This window comes from Polyodon spathula, chromosome 13, assembly GCF_017654505.1.
Source record: "Polyodon spathula isolate WHYD16114869_AA chromosome 13, ASM1765450v1, whole genome shotgun sequence".
NCBI classification, from domain to species: Eukaryota; Metazoa; Chordata; class Actinopteri; order Acipenseriformes; family Polyodontidae; genus Polyodon; species Polyodon spathula.
Genome location: NC_054546.1, coordinates 20,587,226 through 20,603,968, shown reverse-complemented (window position 1 = coordinate 20,603,968; position 16,743 = coordinate 20,587,226). Strand labels below are relative to the sequence as shown.

At 44.3% G+C, this 16,743-nt stretch overlaps 1 protein-coding gene across 1 annotated transcript in view; it reads right to left on the bottom strand.

Moving 5' to 3' along the window:
- LOC121325981 (SEC23 interacting protein) overlaps positions 1-16,743 on the bottom strand; it is an 82,316-nt gene that overhangs the window by 58,645 nt on the left and 6,928 nt on the right. Inside the window, exons 3-4 of the mRNA XM_041269093.1 lie at positions 1,004-1,208; positions 394-587 (exon numbers count right to left, since the gene is read on the bottom strand). Of these exons, the coding sequence (XP_041125027.1) occupies positions 394-587; positions 1,004-1,208 (399 nt within the window). The remainder of the gene's footprint in view (positions 1-393; positions 588-1,003; positions 1,209-16,743) is intronic.

Sequence of the window (16,743 nt, the reverse complement as noted above, 5' to 3'; positions counted from 1 at the left end):
CATTTTATTTATTCATTCTTTAACAAGGAATAAACCCACTGACACCTAGACTTCATTTACAAGGAAGTCCTGGCAAGAGGACAAGTAAAGTCAACAGTAATTTCACATCACTAAAAACCAACATCCCTCTAAAACAAAATGATCTTACATTCAATCTGGGAACAGAAACATTTACACCTGCTGTTTCCCTCTTGCAAAGCAGTTTAAATCACAATATGTATTTTATAACCTAAATTGTGTCAGTGTTTAAAACCACTGATTTCTTTTTTTCCCTCTATGCAGAAGATGTGTTGCCATTTGAAGAGCACACAGATGTTGCAGTTGGCTGACCACTTATTGATCTGCTCATGGTTGTGTTTAATAAGGTTCCCTTGTTGGCATGTGCATAAGTACCTCTAGTTTCTCACTGAACTCCTCAGAGTAGGGAATGAACCTGCTGTCCATGTCCCCCTTGTAGAACCAGGTACACCTGCGCACTTCAGAGGGCTCCTCCTCCCAGTACACTGCACTCCTCATGCGCTCGTACAGCTGAATGTCATAGCGGCCGCCATCAGTGCAGACTATCACACTCTCCGGGTCGGGCTGGACTGCAAGGGGTAAAAAATATTAAATAATAAGTCTGTATTTCTTCCAACAATTAACTTAATTTTCAAACAAAAACATCTGTCAGTTTCCTAATATTTGTTTTGATGTGTGTAAGCAAAACAAAACATTTTTTTGAATGGTCTCCCTTGTGTACCTTTTCTGTGCTTGTTATTGGAGCTAAATGTGTAAACATGAAAAAGTCATTTTTTTCATTTACAGCTAGCTCTCCTTATGCTTTTTAAATGACTGCAGCGTGTAATTATGAATGAGACTGTGTGTTTGCAACATTTAATCGCATGTGGAAAACTATAAATATTACCACTATGTAAACACCTCAGCCAACACCTATATTTGACCTACATATTTTTCACAACACATTTAAACTATCCACACCCCTATCTAGGTCTCAATGACTCACCCGAGTTAAAGACCTCTTCAAGCTTTTCCGAGTCCAGGATGCTGAAAGGCAGCCAGAGCTTTCGGGACTCCACCTGCTTGCAGTGGAACCAGTGTGGCTGCACCGGCTCATACACGCTGTAGCTGTAGGGCATCATGGGAGGGGCTGGGACCAGGGCATCCGCAGGGCGAGAGCTGAGGGGAACCTGGCCTTGTGTCAGAGGAGCCTGTCCAACAAAGCAACATGACAGTCAACAGCAACTACTTACTGATCACCTTTGCCTTCATGCAATAAAATCCCATGTGACACTACAGTATATCCCACTCAGGGACAATAGTTTTCCACTATATGTCCCAATATATGCATTGCTTATACTACGCATTTACCATATTTTACCCTGGTTTGCCATGTTTATTAATATTCAAAACAAAAACACATAGGAAATGTGAAAAAAAAAAAAATATATATATATATATATTTTTTGGAGAGATAGATAGGCACATTACAAAACAAGACTTTGTAAATAATTATTATGTATTATCCGATAGTTTGCAAATTCAGATGAAAGCTTTCAATACAATCATAATAAGCTTGATCCATTCATTTAGTATATTGTAACGTTTTCATTTTTAGGAAGTAGTACTCAGGGTGATGGTGTTGCCTTCTCAAAATATTTGTTTTATTTGAAACTACTGAGAATTCCTGTCAGGCGCCAGAATTTACTGCACCAAAATAATTACCCTACACTTTAGTATTGGCACTTTCACTGCATATTCTCTCCAGTCACAGCTCACACACTTACTCAAGTTCAGGGCTGGACTGTCTCCAGTCCCCAGGCTCATGCTCCTCCTTATATAACCTCCTATCGTTTCCCGTTGCTGTCTAGCTCATCAACCAGTCACATCCATGCTCTGCATCACCGAAAACAGCAAAACACATTCTCCCCCCTTCCCATGCTAAGTAACGGCATGACCATTCCCCTTACAATACATAAGTGTTTCCTCCAGGACTTAGAGGTTCAATGTGGCCCTGTGGAAGGGTGATGGGTAATTCACTGACACAGGAGACAGACAGGTGAATTTGGCAACGCCGCACAGGTGCCCAGTTTTATTTCAGGGTGCTGTTTTTTTCTTTAATCCCGCAGATGGCGCTGTGGGTCCGTGGTCTGATTTACCAACGATGGTAATACCAAGCGATGGTACACAATACCGGCGCCCTTGCAGGTGCTTCGAAACAATAATTCAAAACAGAAGGCACAAAGAAACAGGGAAAATAAAACAGTAACAAAAACTACAAAGAAAAGGTGCTGCACTTTGCAGCGATATCCCGGTCGCCGCTGCCCGTGCGACCCGGATCACCGTCCTACACTGCCGGCTCACTAGCCTGCTCTGATATACTAATCAGGGGTCTGCCCAAGGGTTCCCCGCCCTCAATGTCTCGCTCTGAACCTCCGTTTCTTTCTCTCCCACTGGTTCTCGGTCGTTGACCAGCGCTTCCGCACTCTCGGCGCGTTTAACAGGGCAGATCTGAGGAAACAACAGAGCGTTAATTTATAGGGCTAACAATCTCCCAAGAAGCGCCTCTCAGCCATTCAGAGAGGGGGAAAGTCCACAGACCCACTTTCCCACCTCCCCGTGTCACTGCCATGACTCACAGGCGGTTGTTGGACGACTGCCGTCCTCTTCCTGCAGCCTGTGAACACGCCAGCAGAGTCAGCCCAGATCTCTCCCTGTTACAGGCCCCCTCTCAAATTTTTTGGGGGACAATTTCTTCAGTGAGGGAGTTAATATGTTTGATGATTCAGAACCAGCCACCATTTCTTATTTTCGTTCATTTTAAATATGCCAACAGAGTTTGCTAACCTTTTGTTTCTGAAGAACAAAGAATAAAACTGTAAAGCTGTAGATACAACCAAGGTGTCTCTACAGTACTCACTGTCACTTTTGGGGAAAATATAGGGAAATGTGTCACAGTGATGCTGGTGTATCACTAATTAAAGGATATTAATTGTACCAAATCACTTTAGAACTAGGGTTTTCAATCTTTAAGTCCCTTAATAAAAAATGTAGTCTAATGTGTATCTCCATCTGAGATAGTCATAATAAAATGAAAATAGAAAAAAAAGGTCTGCACAGTACTGACGCAAATTTTAAAAAATCATAATAAATGCTTACCTAGTATCAGTGTGATGTCCCTGCTTGTTACCACACAAATCACTGATGATGGCAGGGAAATTTAAGACAGCTTCAGTCGCAAGACATTTTTGCGGCATTTCGTCTCGATCGCCCTTTGCTAGTAATGTACTAGTATTGAGCTAACACTCCATATTTTGTCACTGGATTGAAAGCTAAAAACTATTACTATCACACCATACGTAACAGCTTGTAAAATTAGACCGCATGGCAATACTTGGGTTTCTGATTGGCCATACATTCTGTATTTTGAAATTAAGCAATATTACTTAAGTTACAATAAACTTTAATCGGGTCATTGAAAAAAACAAGTATCTATTTGCAGATGTTCTCTGAGTTAACTAGCATGTTACCTAATTAACCTTTTGTCACCAATTATTGTTAACAGGTGAGGGTCCATGATTACTATAAATATAGGTAGCATAGACACAAGTTTGTCATTTCTGAATGTAAGGGAGCAGAAAATGGCAAAACACGCTCAGTTAAGCAAAGAAAAATGACTGTAATTACTTTAAGAAATGAAGGTCAATCTTTAAGACAAATAGCAAGAACTTGGCAAGTGACCAAGACCATCAAACAATTTGAAGAAACTGGCACTCATGAGGACTGAACAAGGTCAGGCAAGCCAAGGGTGACCTTAGAATCAGAGAACAAGTTCATTTGAGTCAAAAGTCAGCGATTAACTGCCCGAAATACAAGCTCAGCTAAATGCTACTAAAAGTACAGATGTTTCAACACCAACTGTTCAGAGGAGATTGCGTGAAGCTGGCCTAACTGGAAGAACTACTGCAAAGAGACCATTGTTAAGAGTGCAGAAAAACAGGAAGACACTTGCCTGGGCCAAAAAACACAGACACTGGACGTTTGAGGAGTGGAAGTCGGTCTTATGAGTCAAAATTTGAAATATTTGGGTCCAACCGCCGAGTATATGTAAGACGCAGAGAGGGTGAGAACATAAGTTATGCATGTGCGGTTCCCACTGTCAATCATGGAGGAGCCAGTGTCATGGTCTGGGGTTGCTTTGCTGGTGACAGAGTTGGTGGTCTTTACCAAGTCCATGGCAAGCTCAACCAGCATGGCTATCACAGCATACTTCAAACATACCATTCCATCAGGATTATGGCTAGTTGGCCAGTCCTTCATTCTTCAGCAAAACAATGACCCGAAACACACCTCAAAGTTGTGCAAGAACCTCAATCCCACAGAAATTGTATGGGACGAACTGGACAGAAGAGCTAAAGCAATGCTACCCACAAGTGCCCTACATCTCTAGGAATTGCTGCAGAAGAACTGGGAAGACATGTCGGGTGATTTCCTGCTGAAACTTGTTAACCGAATGCCTCGTGTTTGTGAGGCTGTTATTAAGGCAAAGGGTGGCTATTTTGACGAATCCAAGATTTAAAGACAATTTTCTTGAACATTGCTTTGATACTCCTTATGTTTTGCTTTGTATATTGTAACATGTGTTTTCATTTTCAAGTATTTACAAAAACGTATACGATGTAAAATAGTCAATTATGAAAAAACCCTAGTTTCCAGCAAGTGTACTCAAACTTTTGACTGGTACTGTATATATCATGCCATTATAGGCTTACTGACGAAATGGCCAAGAGACAGTTGGTGCTTAACACATACTGAATTATTTTCGCCCTGAATTTTAGCATTTTTTGTCATAGAAAAGACAAATTTCACATACTTTATAACAATACCATTTTAAAATTTTTAATTTTTTTTTAAATCAGCGATGCGGTTTTCGTTACACAAATCTACTGAACTTTGAATATAAACAGTACTGTAGTGCACAGAAGTACACATTTCTCCCATTCACTTGCTAGGTCACTCTGTATCTCCAAACATCAGACAGATATTTTGTCTAGCAAACAGATACGTTTACAGCGGATTAATTTTACAGTATTTAAGCACAAACATAATAGCCTACATTTCAGCAGTCACTGCCGAAGCTGATTCCTTATTCTTCCAGAAGTAATGGTCGGGTGTAACAGGGATACAAGGTTATATTTGCGCCGGGTCATGATGTTAACAAGCCTGATGTTGTCGTCCAGGCTTTACTGTGAAACTGACTGTAACCAGGGAGGTTGTGTGCGCATTCTACTGGACTGGAGAATAATGGCACGGGAGTTTAATTATGAAAAGTGTAAACAAACAAGTAAAAAAAGATGAGCCTGTCATCAAACATGTCACGTTGATACAAAATGCATTAATTTACTCTGTATTGGTATTGCATCATGTCTGGGAAGGGGGACACACAGGCGCTTTAAGAGAAATTCAGCAGGACTTTCTTTTTTTTTCCCCCAGGGGTATTGGTGCAAATGCGAAATCTAGTGCGAACATTGATACATGTAACATATAAAAGACAGACGAGACAAACCGCCAGACAACAAATCCTACAACATAGTCCGGGTCATAACAATACTTAATTTGAAAGTAAAAATATATAAAAGCAGGATTACCTTTATGTACAAAAATCTTCACTAATATACAACTGAACAAGAACTGCTGAGTACTTATTTTCAATTCATACATGTGGCAAAATGATTTGCAGTGAGCAGTAATAATGGACACAATGACAGTTCACAGTGAAAACCTGCTTTGATAGCCTGGGTTGCATGCCTGCAACACTTAAATAATAAGAACGGGCTTTACATAACAATGTGTATCGCTCTGTTCGTAAACTGGATTTCGGTCCCGAAATAATAAAAGCAGGAAATACACACAAACACAGCACGTTCAATCACATCTCCTCGAATCCATGACTGACACATCTCCTACCGCAGTAAGGCGCTGACTTCTAGTCTTCTGGCTTCTGCCTTTTTTTAGATGCCGACTTTTGACTAACCTTGGAATAAACTGTTAAACCATGACTCAGATTCATTTGCTCTGTCACAATACAGTATTAAATTGCAATATTTATATGATAGTGAAAAATAAATAAATAAATACATAAATATCAAGACAAAGAAAGAAATGTCTATGCACTGATTTATGTATTCATTTATTTCAATATTTATTCATATTTTACTTTTACCACATATATAGGCTCTCCATCTGCATAGTTAATTCTCAGAAAAATGTACGTTCCTTTTTGTCCAGTGGGGACTACAAATAGCGTTAGTCTCATCAAACAGTATCGAGAGGAGCCATACTTCTTTGTGCTAGTAGGGACCACAATGAGCGTTACACTGACAGGAAACCAACCTTTTTCAGAGTTCAAGATTACAATCTCAGAATAATGATGACGATGACAATGAAGACACTCCAAAATATAAAGTCCTGAAAATTCTCAGCTGGCTGACTTCATCCTTCAAGATACTGCCTCTCTCAATTAATCATATAGCACCGATGACAGTATAACACAATACACTTGCAAACGTTAGGTTATTACCATAACCCTGGTTTCCTGAAAAGAGAATGACAACCATTACCGAATGGGAAGAGCCTCTCTGACTGCCAATCTCTGAGCAAATATACAGAAGCTGCCCTCTCAAGACCCTGCTGTGAGGGGGAAGTCCCGCCCATCTCCTGCTGCAGGGGGAAGTATTCACACTAGCACATCACCATTCTCTTTCGAAAACAGAGGTCAGCTGGGGACACGACCTCAAAGGTTAATGGTTGTGATTCTCTTTTCAGGGAACCAGGGTTATGGTAATAACCCAACGTACCCTTTTAATTCGAATGACAACCATTACCGAATGGGAAAGCTGTACCAAAGCTGTCGTGGCTCCAGATTACCGACAGTACAGCCCCACGGCGATAGCAGCAGAGCCCACATGCCGCCTGCAAAACTCCAGAGCCCAGAGAGGGTCTCGTTCAGTTTGTCTCAGTTTGGCGGTAAAAACGCACAAATGTCTGACTACCTGTCCATGTAGCAGCATTGCATAACTCATCTAAAAAGGCACCATGAAGGAAAGTCCACAAAGTTGCCTGGCCCCCGGTAAAGGGGAGTCCGTCTGTTCATACGCCAAGCGTATCGCATATGTCACGCAGTGTGCTAGACGTTGCTTCGATAGGGCCTGACCTCTAGAGTGCGACCCGTAGCAGACAAACAGCTGGCTGGACTGTCTCCAGAACACCGTCCTATCCAAATAACAGCACAGAGCTTGAACTGGGCATACCGTATGTTGTCTACGGTCCTCCTCTGACTCTTGCGGGGGAGGTCTGAAAGTTTCCAAAACCATTGATTGGTTAATATGGAATGAGGATAACACCTTTAGCAAAAAGGATGGATTTGTTCTTAATGTTACCCGCAAGTCATTCCCAGTGAAAGCCATACGAGTCATCGATGGACAGCGCATGAAGCTCACTTACTCATTTGGCAGATGTAATGACTATTAAAAATGCCACTTTTAATGAAACACGACACAGTTCTGCTGATGGTCCCACTTGGGGACCATATTTTTCATGGGAGGATAAAGCCTCAGAGCCCCTTTAAGAAACTGCACTGCAAAGAAATGTGCCCCAGGGGACACAGAGTCAATTTTGTCATGGCACACTGATATTGCTGCCAGGTATACCTTCAAAGTGGACGCTGATTTTCCTGTGTCAAACAGGTGTTGTAAGAAGGTTAACATTGTCTCAGATCGGGCAAGTCACCGGATCGTGACCCTCAGCAAGGCACCAGTATTGGAAAACTTTCTATTTATATCAGTACTGGGCTCTAGTGCTCGGCACCCTAGCAGACTGTAGTGTTTCTACTACTGCATCTGGCAAACCTCGTCTGAACAGACGGCTCCGTTCAACGGCTAGACCCAGAGTTGGAGCTGGGCTGGGTTCGGGTGCCACAACTGCCCCTCTGCTTGGCTCAGGAGGTCCTTGTGCAGCGGGAGCTGCCACAGCTGATCCGACAACATGTCAGAGAGAAGAGCAAACCAGGGGCGTCTCGGCCATCTGGGTGCAACCAGTAGAACCTGTGCTCTCTCCACCCTGATCCTCTCTCGAGTCAGGGGTATTAATGGTAACAGAGGGAACGCATACAAGAGCAGCTGTGGCCAGGGGTGAGCTAGCGCATCTACTCCCATAGGGCTCCCGTCTCTCTCCATGGAGAACCATAGAGGGGAATGAGTGGACTCTGCTTTGGCAAAGACGTCGACTCGTGCCGGTCGAAACCTCTCCCAAATCTGTTTCACCACTCGAGGATGCAGCCTCCACTCCGAGCTGTCCAGAGATCCTCTAGATAGGAGGTCTGCTGCCTTGTTGTCCACACCAGGGAGGTGAACTGCCCTGATGGAATGCAAGTTTCTGTGCATCTTTGACAGTGCGCTGCGTGGTGAAGGCCAGGTGAGCGCAGGCCGCCTTGATGATTTATGTAGGCTACCATTGTGGTGTTGTCCATCTGGACCAGCACATGTTTGTGCGCTAATTGCTGGCGAAAATGTGATAATGCCAGGCTCACTGCTTGCAGCTCTTGCACATTTATGTGCGCTTGCTGCCAATGTCCCTTCCACTGACCTTTTATTCCTATCCCGTTCCAGACTGCTCCCCAGCCCAGACTGGAGGCGTCTGTAGTGATCACTTCCCCTCTGTGAGGGGATCAGAGGGGAGATCTGAGGCGTAGATTGCCGGGACGGAGCCACCACTCCAGTGTCTTCCAGCATTGTCTGGACACTCACACCCGCCGGTACCGATATCTGATTAGGGAGAGTGTGGCTTCCAACGACCGAATCCTGTCTTCCGACAGTGAGGCAAGCATGCTCACAGATTGACATGTTCAGTTTGATCCCCAGGAACACTGTGGACTGAGACGGTACGAAGTTGCTCTTCTGTTGATGTATTGAGAGCCCTAACTTCGCCACCTGATCTATGACGTATTTTGTGTGATCCTCTGCACGTGCTTTTGACTGCGCGCAAACCAACCAACTGTCCAGATAGTTTAGGATCCGAATACCCCGCAGCCTGAGTGGAGCCAGTGCTGCATCCATGCACTTTGAAAATGGCTGTGCACGGGACGGATCAGGACGTGAAAATAGGAATAGTGAACCAGTCGCCTGATTGGACGGACTGGAGGATACACTGTGCTGCCAACATGTTGAACTTCCTCTGTTTGAGGAACAAGTTGAGGACATTGAGGTCCTTAATTGGTCTGAAACTGCCATCCCTTTTGGGCACCAGGAAGTACCTGGAGTAAAAGCCGCTGAGGACATCGCTTCGACTTACCAGGCGTACATCGTTCTTCCTTCGAAGATTGGCGATCACCTGTTGAAGGAGTATCGCCCTCGCTGGTTCGACGGTGGTGAGGAGCACACCCTTGAAGGGGGGCAGACCTATGCGGAATTTTAGAGCGTATCCGTGTCTCATAGTTGATAGCACCCAGGAGTCCTGGGTGCAGCCTTGCCATGGGTCATTGCCGTTGGTCAGTCTGGTTGTGGGGGGGGGGGGTTGGTGGCAGCCAGGGCTCCTCAGGGGCAGTCTCCCTTGGGGACAGGTCTTTCTTAGGCCCCGGCCTCGGTCTCCAGCTGGAGAACCGATTACCCGTGGCCTACGGTGGTCCCCTGCCGCTTGCCCTGCCTCTGCCCGTTTGTCTACTCTGGGGTGGAGGGCGATGTTTCTTTTACCCCAGCAAGCTGTGCATGCCAACTTGGGCGCTGACTGTAAGCCAGAAGGCGCGAGAATTTTGAGGCGACCTCTGTGGCCTTGTGGGACCTCTCATGCTTACATCAATGGTCTCCTTCAAAGTCTGCTCCAGTGTAATGGGTGCATCCAGCAGCACCACCTTCTTGTTCTCTACGACCTTGGCTTGCGTCAGCCACAAATGCCAGTGAGCGGCCACCATAGCTGCCAGCAACCTCCGTGATGCCTGACCTAGCTCCCCTATTAGGTCAGTAATCGCCTTAGCCAGCTCCTGGAGCTCCCGTGTCTGCCTCAGTGGCTCTGTCCTGCAGCCTCTCCGCCAACTGGCTCTGGTAGAGTACCAGAATGGCCATGGCGTTTGCTACTCGCACGGACAGCGCTGCCGACGCATATGCCTTTTTTAGCATCACGTCCGTTGTTCTGCAAGGCTTTGATGGGCAGGTTGGATCCTTGTCCCCCTTAGTGAAGGTGGAATCTTGCACCAGCACCATGACCCCCCCCCCCCCCCCCCCCCCCCCCCCCCATGGTAGGGAATGCCCCTAGGCCCGCTTCTTGGGCTTCTGCGGTATGCCGCATAGATTCAGCTGTTCTGGAGGCTGAAGGTGCAGACGCTGGGTTGCCCCAGGAGGAGCGCATGAAATCCAGGAAGTCCTGGCATAAGGGGAGGGCGTGCTGTGGGTGTCCTCTCTGCTGGAGGAAGCGGTTCCCCTTTCCCACCTGTTCCGCCGGCCATGGGACGTCCGTGGCTGCAGCTGCCCACTGCATCAGCACCTGGAACTCCTCCCTCTGGGATACGTGTGACAAGGGCGGCAGGGTGCTACCCACTGTGGCCTGCCCAACGGAGGTGGCTGGGTCCGACAAGTCCGACCTGGATGTTGTGAAGGACAGCTCGCGTGGGCTAGGGAGTCTAGGCAAAGGGGACGGGGAACGAGACTGAGGGGGCTGGGGCTACCCAGTGGTAGGGGGCAGCCCGCCCTGATACTTCAATAGGGTCTCCAGCATAGTTTGCTGAGCCCTTACAGTCTCTGCCAGCTCTGCAAAGTGCTGCTCGGCTGAGCTTGGGCACCTTCGAGGCGACTGCGATGATGATGACCGTCGGCGCCTGTGTGGGGAAGGGGAGTGGTGCCTGCATGGCGACCTCCTGTCCCCTGGTGAGTGGTAACGCCTTGGCGGTGACCATCTCGACTCCCGAGAGGTGCCTGCGCCTCTGCACCGGTGGTGGGGAAGGGGAGGGTGACCCAGTTGTGTGGGAGAGTTCCCTGGTCACTGTAGCAAGGAGGATTCTGGACGACCTCTGTGGAGACTCTTGGTCCACCGATCTCATTCTCCCATGGCTTGAGGAGAGAGACTCTGCTGGGGATAGGGCTGCTCTCAGTCGCTTTGTTCTCCTCAAGAACTTCGGACAGGGAGAGCAGTCCAGCTCACCTGCCAATGCCTTAGCCGCGTGTTCTGGCCCCAGGCACCTGGCGCAAGATCTATGTTTATCCTGCCTGGGCAGCTTAGCTGAGCACCAGCCACACTGGTGGAAGCCAGCTGAAGACTCAGTTGACTGCATCAAGATTTATTTATTTTTTGCTCAATGGGCAGCCTGCAGACGCATTTTTAAAACTATTCACCGGTGCCGAATCAGTCATGACGAGAGCTGTCGGTGCAGAGGTCGGCGTCGAGATGCGAAGTCTGTGCAGAGTCGATTATCGCCAATGTCGATGCCGACGTGGAGCGTAGTTGATGCTGGGCTATAGAAGGCTTCGAAACTATTCCCCGGTGCCGAATCAATTGGTACCAGGATCGGCGTCGAAAAGAGCGCGGTCGGAGCTGGGAGGTCAATGCCGAGGTGTAGCGTTGTCAGAGGCGGGCTGTAGACGGCCTCGAAGAGGTTGGCCAGTGTCAAACCAATTGGTGCCGGGAACGGCGCCGAAAAACACACTGACGATGCCGAGACAGTTGGTGACGAGCGGACCTGTTCCAATGTCGATGGTAGGCACGGTTGGGGCAAAGCTGAAAATGTTTACACCGGTGCCGAGTCAATCAGGACCGGGTAGGCGCTGTTTCTTCAACCACACGATCGGCGTGAAAACCGCTGTCGATGCCGGGATATGCAGCAGATTCAATCGGCGTGGTCGCTGAGGGCAAGCGCAACCCCACTAGGAAAGCCTGAGGATTGCTGTCGCTGTGACCGATTAAATCGGTGTAGAGGACGACGCCGTGAACCCCGCCTGGTCTCCTTTCAGCACCACAACAGCTCTCACATGGTGTATCAACTACACAAAGCCTCGTGTAGTGAGAGAGTAATGGCCGCTCGCTAATCCCTGAAGAGGGGTCGAAACTAGCTCTGGCCAGAGAACTGACGTGGGAATTATAGCGAGAGCAGTGTTACCAATGCTCGAAAGCGTGATTACCGTGTATTTTTAACATTTATTTGGAAAACCAAATAAAATCAGCCAAATTTGGAACGCAAACAATTTACGACCTGTCTCAGAGAAAATGGCGATGTGCTAGTGTGAGGACATCCCTCTTCAGCAGGAGGTGGGAGGGACTTCCCGCTCATAGCAGGGCCCTGATAGGGCAGCTTTTGTGTATTTGCTCAGAGATTGTCGGTGAGAGAGGCTCTTCCCATTTCGTAATGGTTGTCATTCGAACTGAAAGGGAACTGAAGGTTAAAAATACATTGGAAGAAAAGGACATTTTTACCATACTTTGGCAACTTATTTCCCTTACTGTTTGACAGGTATTTACTTTTTTTTCTGCATTTCACCTAAGAGTGTTGGGAACTACACATTTAAAGTGAAATGGTGCTTTTGGCTGATTTATTTTTGCTGGGTCAATACCCTAAAAACATGTAAACTATCCTTCCTGTACAGAGTCTGGCAGTTCTTGCGCTTTGCTGATACTTGGGGCGATTAACTACTGCTCCCTCAATGCTTTCCCATATCTCGCTATTCTTTACAATGATTATGCTTTATTAGACTTTGCTATGCTTTTACTATGGTAAACTTTTAGTTTTGGATAAACACATGTCACAAAGAGTCCATTAAGACAGCAGTTTATCACCCAGTCAAATGACTGATTCTGCTCAAGTCAGACTGAACATCATAAATTACTTTTTTTAAATTAAAATCCAAAGCCTTTTTCACATATTACCCTTTTGTTATAAATTAAATAATTAAAAGTGGCATCTTCTTGAAACCATTCTGTCAAACTCATTCTCATACTGGGATGCCTATTTACAAGCTGTCTACAATCCAATCTGCAAAGTTTGAAAAAAGGTGAAAGATTTTCTATACTCCACTTTTGTACATATCTCCATTGATAAATCCATCTACCTGGCATCTTTCTCAGATAAAAAAAAAAAAAAAATTGACAGCCATGGCTTACCAACTGTCTCAGGCACCCTTCTTATAAGAGATGAAAGAGCGAGAAAAACTTTCCCCAGCAAGACTCAATCTTACTGTAACTGGTGCTGACCAGTCTTTATTCTAATACTAGGTTTAATCAGAAGTCTGCTGCTGATGGAAACTATCAGGACTGATCCAAACTCTCAGTCCTGGTAGTTTCCATCATCAGTAGCAACTCTAAGTAAGCCTGTTTACTGTAGCTCACTTTTACCCCCATAACCTTATCCAACAACAAAGCATTTCCTGTAGTAGGTCAAATATATATTTTACCTTATTCTGTATCTCCAATTTGCTTGCAAACCCGATGGAAGATATGTTGTCTGTACAATGGGAATAGAATAATTATACTGTATCCTAATTAGAGCTCTCAGGTTTTTTCCACATCTGTCTCTTATAAATCCCTCCTCTAATTTCCTCAGACTGGCTGTTGTGAACAGCAAAACCAATCACTAGACAGACAACTTGAAGCACTCAGCAGCAGCCTACAGTTTAGATCACGGAAACTGGGATAGAAGTCTACATGGTGCAATTCTTTGGATCTTGTTCTGATTTGGGCAGCAGCCTTAATTTCTTTCACACTGTGTAATGCCAAAAAAATAAGAAAAAAAAATACAGTGCTGCCCAGTTATAACACGACCGGTCAGAGTGGAATCAGTTATAACACGGTAAGGGTGTTGCTCCCATTTCCCCCATAATGCAATTTGACTTGCAAATGTTGGGTGCACGTTCCAGATACACAGTACAAAGCATGGCAGGCAGCAAAAAACAAAAATCTTTCTTTGTTAAAATGAAACTCGGTGTGGTAGACAGAGTAAGAAAAGGTAAAACTGAAGCAGCAGTTTGAAAATATATAAATGTTGCCAAATCTAAATTGCATGGATGGCTAAAAGACAAAGAAAAACTAAAAGGTTTTCTTGCTAAAACTGACTCCAAAAGAGGGCTGCTCTAGGAAAAAAAAAAAAAAAAGTGCAGCGTTGAAGACAATGAATTAGACTCTGCTTTATTTGCTTGGTTTCTGCAGGAATGTCAACAGGGAAGCAGGGGCATGAAAGCATATAGGGGGGTGCCCACATCAGTGTGGCTGAGCCGAGAGAGACAGCTGCTGTGAAGAATGTTTGTTCTTTTTGGTGTGGCCCAGATTAACAGGGGCCGGGAATAATCATCCCAATAAACCAGGGTTTCACAAAATTTTTGCTGTGCCGCCTTTCAGAGATTTACATTTTTTTGCTGCACCCCCCTTCTAGTAAACAGTACAATATTTAGAACAATATGATTTTTCCTAAAATAACATATTGTAACGTTGTGTGTAATATACAAGCAGGCTCCACACAGGCAATAGCTTCGTTTATTAGCATAGGACAAATAGACAATCAAGGGTCATGCCAAAGCAAAACAAAATAATAAAAACCTATCTCTCTGTGCTAAATTCCAGTCTACCTTTCGCGCTCACAGAGACAGCCTCTCACTCGCACAACTGTAGTCAGACATGCACTCCTATTTATCTCTTTGCATTAAACCACGCCCTCCATCTGCCTTCACCAATCCCTGAAAAAAGGGTGCTGCGTAAGACCACTGTAACGGCTTATAATTATGCATGTTTAAAATTCAAAAGGTAAAGCACAGCACACAGTTAAGCTAAAGAATCAAGAAGTGCAGTTACAACATTTCAATCAGAAAACTACAAAGCTGCACAGCTCAACTTGGATTCTGTGCTGCACTGAGTGGCTACGTGCAAGAAGAGAAATTGTTGCTTTCGTTTTAAATTAAAAACGACTTTGTTTTTTCAGTTTTGTATATAGGCTAGGCTACATACACCTGTTTACACACTAGTTTCTTTGGAAATGTTTATTTTATTACAGTTTTTCATTTTTAAGTAATGCTTTATATGTGGTTACAAAATACCCCTTTATGTTTAAGTGTTCATTTAAATACAACATTTTGGATGTGCAGATGTTTGATATGATGTGCCTGAATAAAAATGTTGAGTTGTATCCGATAGTTTGTCTTTCATTTTAATACTGCTGTTGTTTCAAATGTATCATGACTAACGGTGGTGGTTTTAGGTACGAGTAGGCTACAGTATAACCGCGGCGGTTCTAGTGTTAAATGTTGAAATACATAGTAAAGGGTTTGCCTGAAAAAATGGTGCAGCATAAGTCCACACATTTACCTTTAAAGCTGAAGTCTACTGTAACAAAAATTATTGTAGTTTCACAGGAACGTGTAATCAATTGGACTCAGAGTCTGTATTGTAGGATCCAAGACGAAAAGTGCTTACTATGTTATTCAATCAATGCAGAGCAACTACTGTACTGCACAGCTTGTTCTATTCACTTGAAGGGCAAGACTTGAAATGTCAGGAATTATTTGCACTATTATTTTTTTTGCGCATGGTTATTAGAAACATTGAAAAATTGACATTCAGCATTTTTTTTTTTTTTTTTTTTTTTTACTGTAGACTACTTTGTACACAATTAATAGAAAACAGAATTTTTAGTCTTCCTTCCATTTTTGACATCCAGATTTGTGTTTCTTTTTATTTGAAGGTTCCAGAGGTTCAGCAGATTTCATTTTTGATGGTTTAAAATCATATAATTATAATAGGCGTTATGATAATAATAGACATTATGATAAGGCAGCTCGACAAAACGTGTATCCAATGAAAGTCTTGATTGTTGGAAAATATGAAGGGACTAAGGGAACCGGATGCACGCACAAAAAAGAAAAAAGGGGAGATTTGAAAAGTTTCACTGCACTGGATGCATTTTAGTTTAGCCTGGTAAAAACTAAATGTTTCTAGCCCAAAAGGCTGCTTGAGTAGGATAGCCGGCACAGAAATGGTACATTTACTCATATCTGCAATTTTACTTCTTTATGTGTGTGGTCCCTCCTTTGGCATTGAGGCCCTGGTCGCTGACACAGGCCCTACACACAATGAAAGCAAAATTATATACTGTAGCCAATGGGAATTCTAAAACTGTCATTTGAGGAACTGTTTTCAGTTCTCCCCATGTTTTGCATACATGTTTTTCTGGTTACTGGAATCATGTGACTGCTTATGCTTATTCAGCGCTGTCACAGACGGCTGGAGTGGGGGACGTCAGACCAGAAACAGGAACCAGGAAATAAACAAAGAGAGGTGGAGTTTGGTGGAGCTGAGCGAATGTGGTCTCACTCAGCATTTAATAGCGCACAGACAGACATAAAATAAAAGGTTGCAAGACAAACAAAACACAGGACACGACACTGATAGCCAAAACAAAGAGAAAACGGACGAACACTAAACAAACACAGTGAGCTTCTATTTGAACTATTACTATTATTATTACAATTATTATTACCTCCGTCTCCAATCCCGTTCTCCACTTACCGAACACACAACCCAGAGAGCGTGAAAACATGCAGCTTTTATGCAGCTGTACCGAGACTCGATTGCTAATCAATCATTCAACTGGAGTTGCAGTACAACTGCATGAATTAATAAAGTGCAATTCCCCGTACACATATTATTACTTTTTAATTGCACGCGAAGTGCTGTGCAATCCTCGTGCCTAAATACAAATACACATTTTAAACACTTGTTTTACAC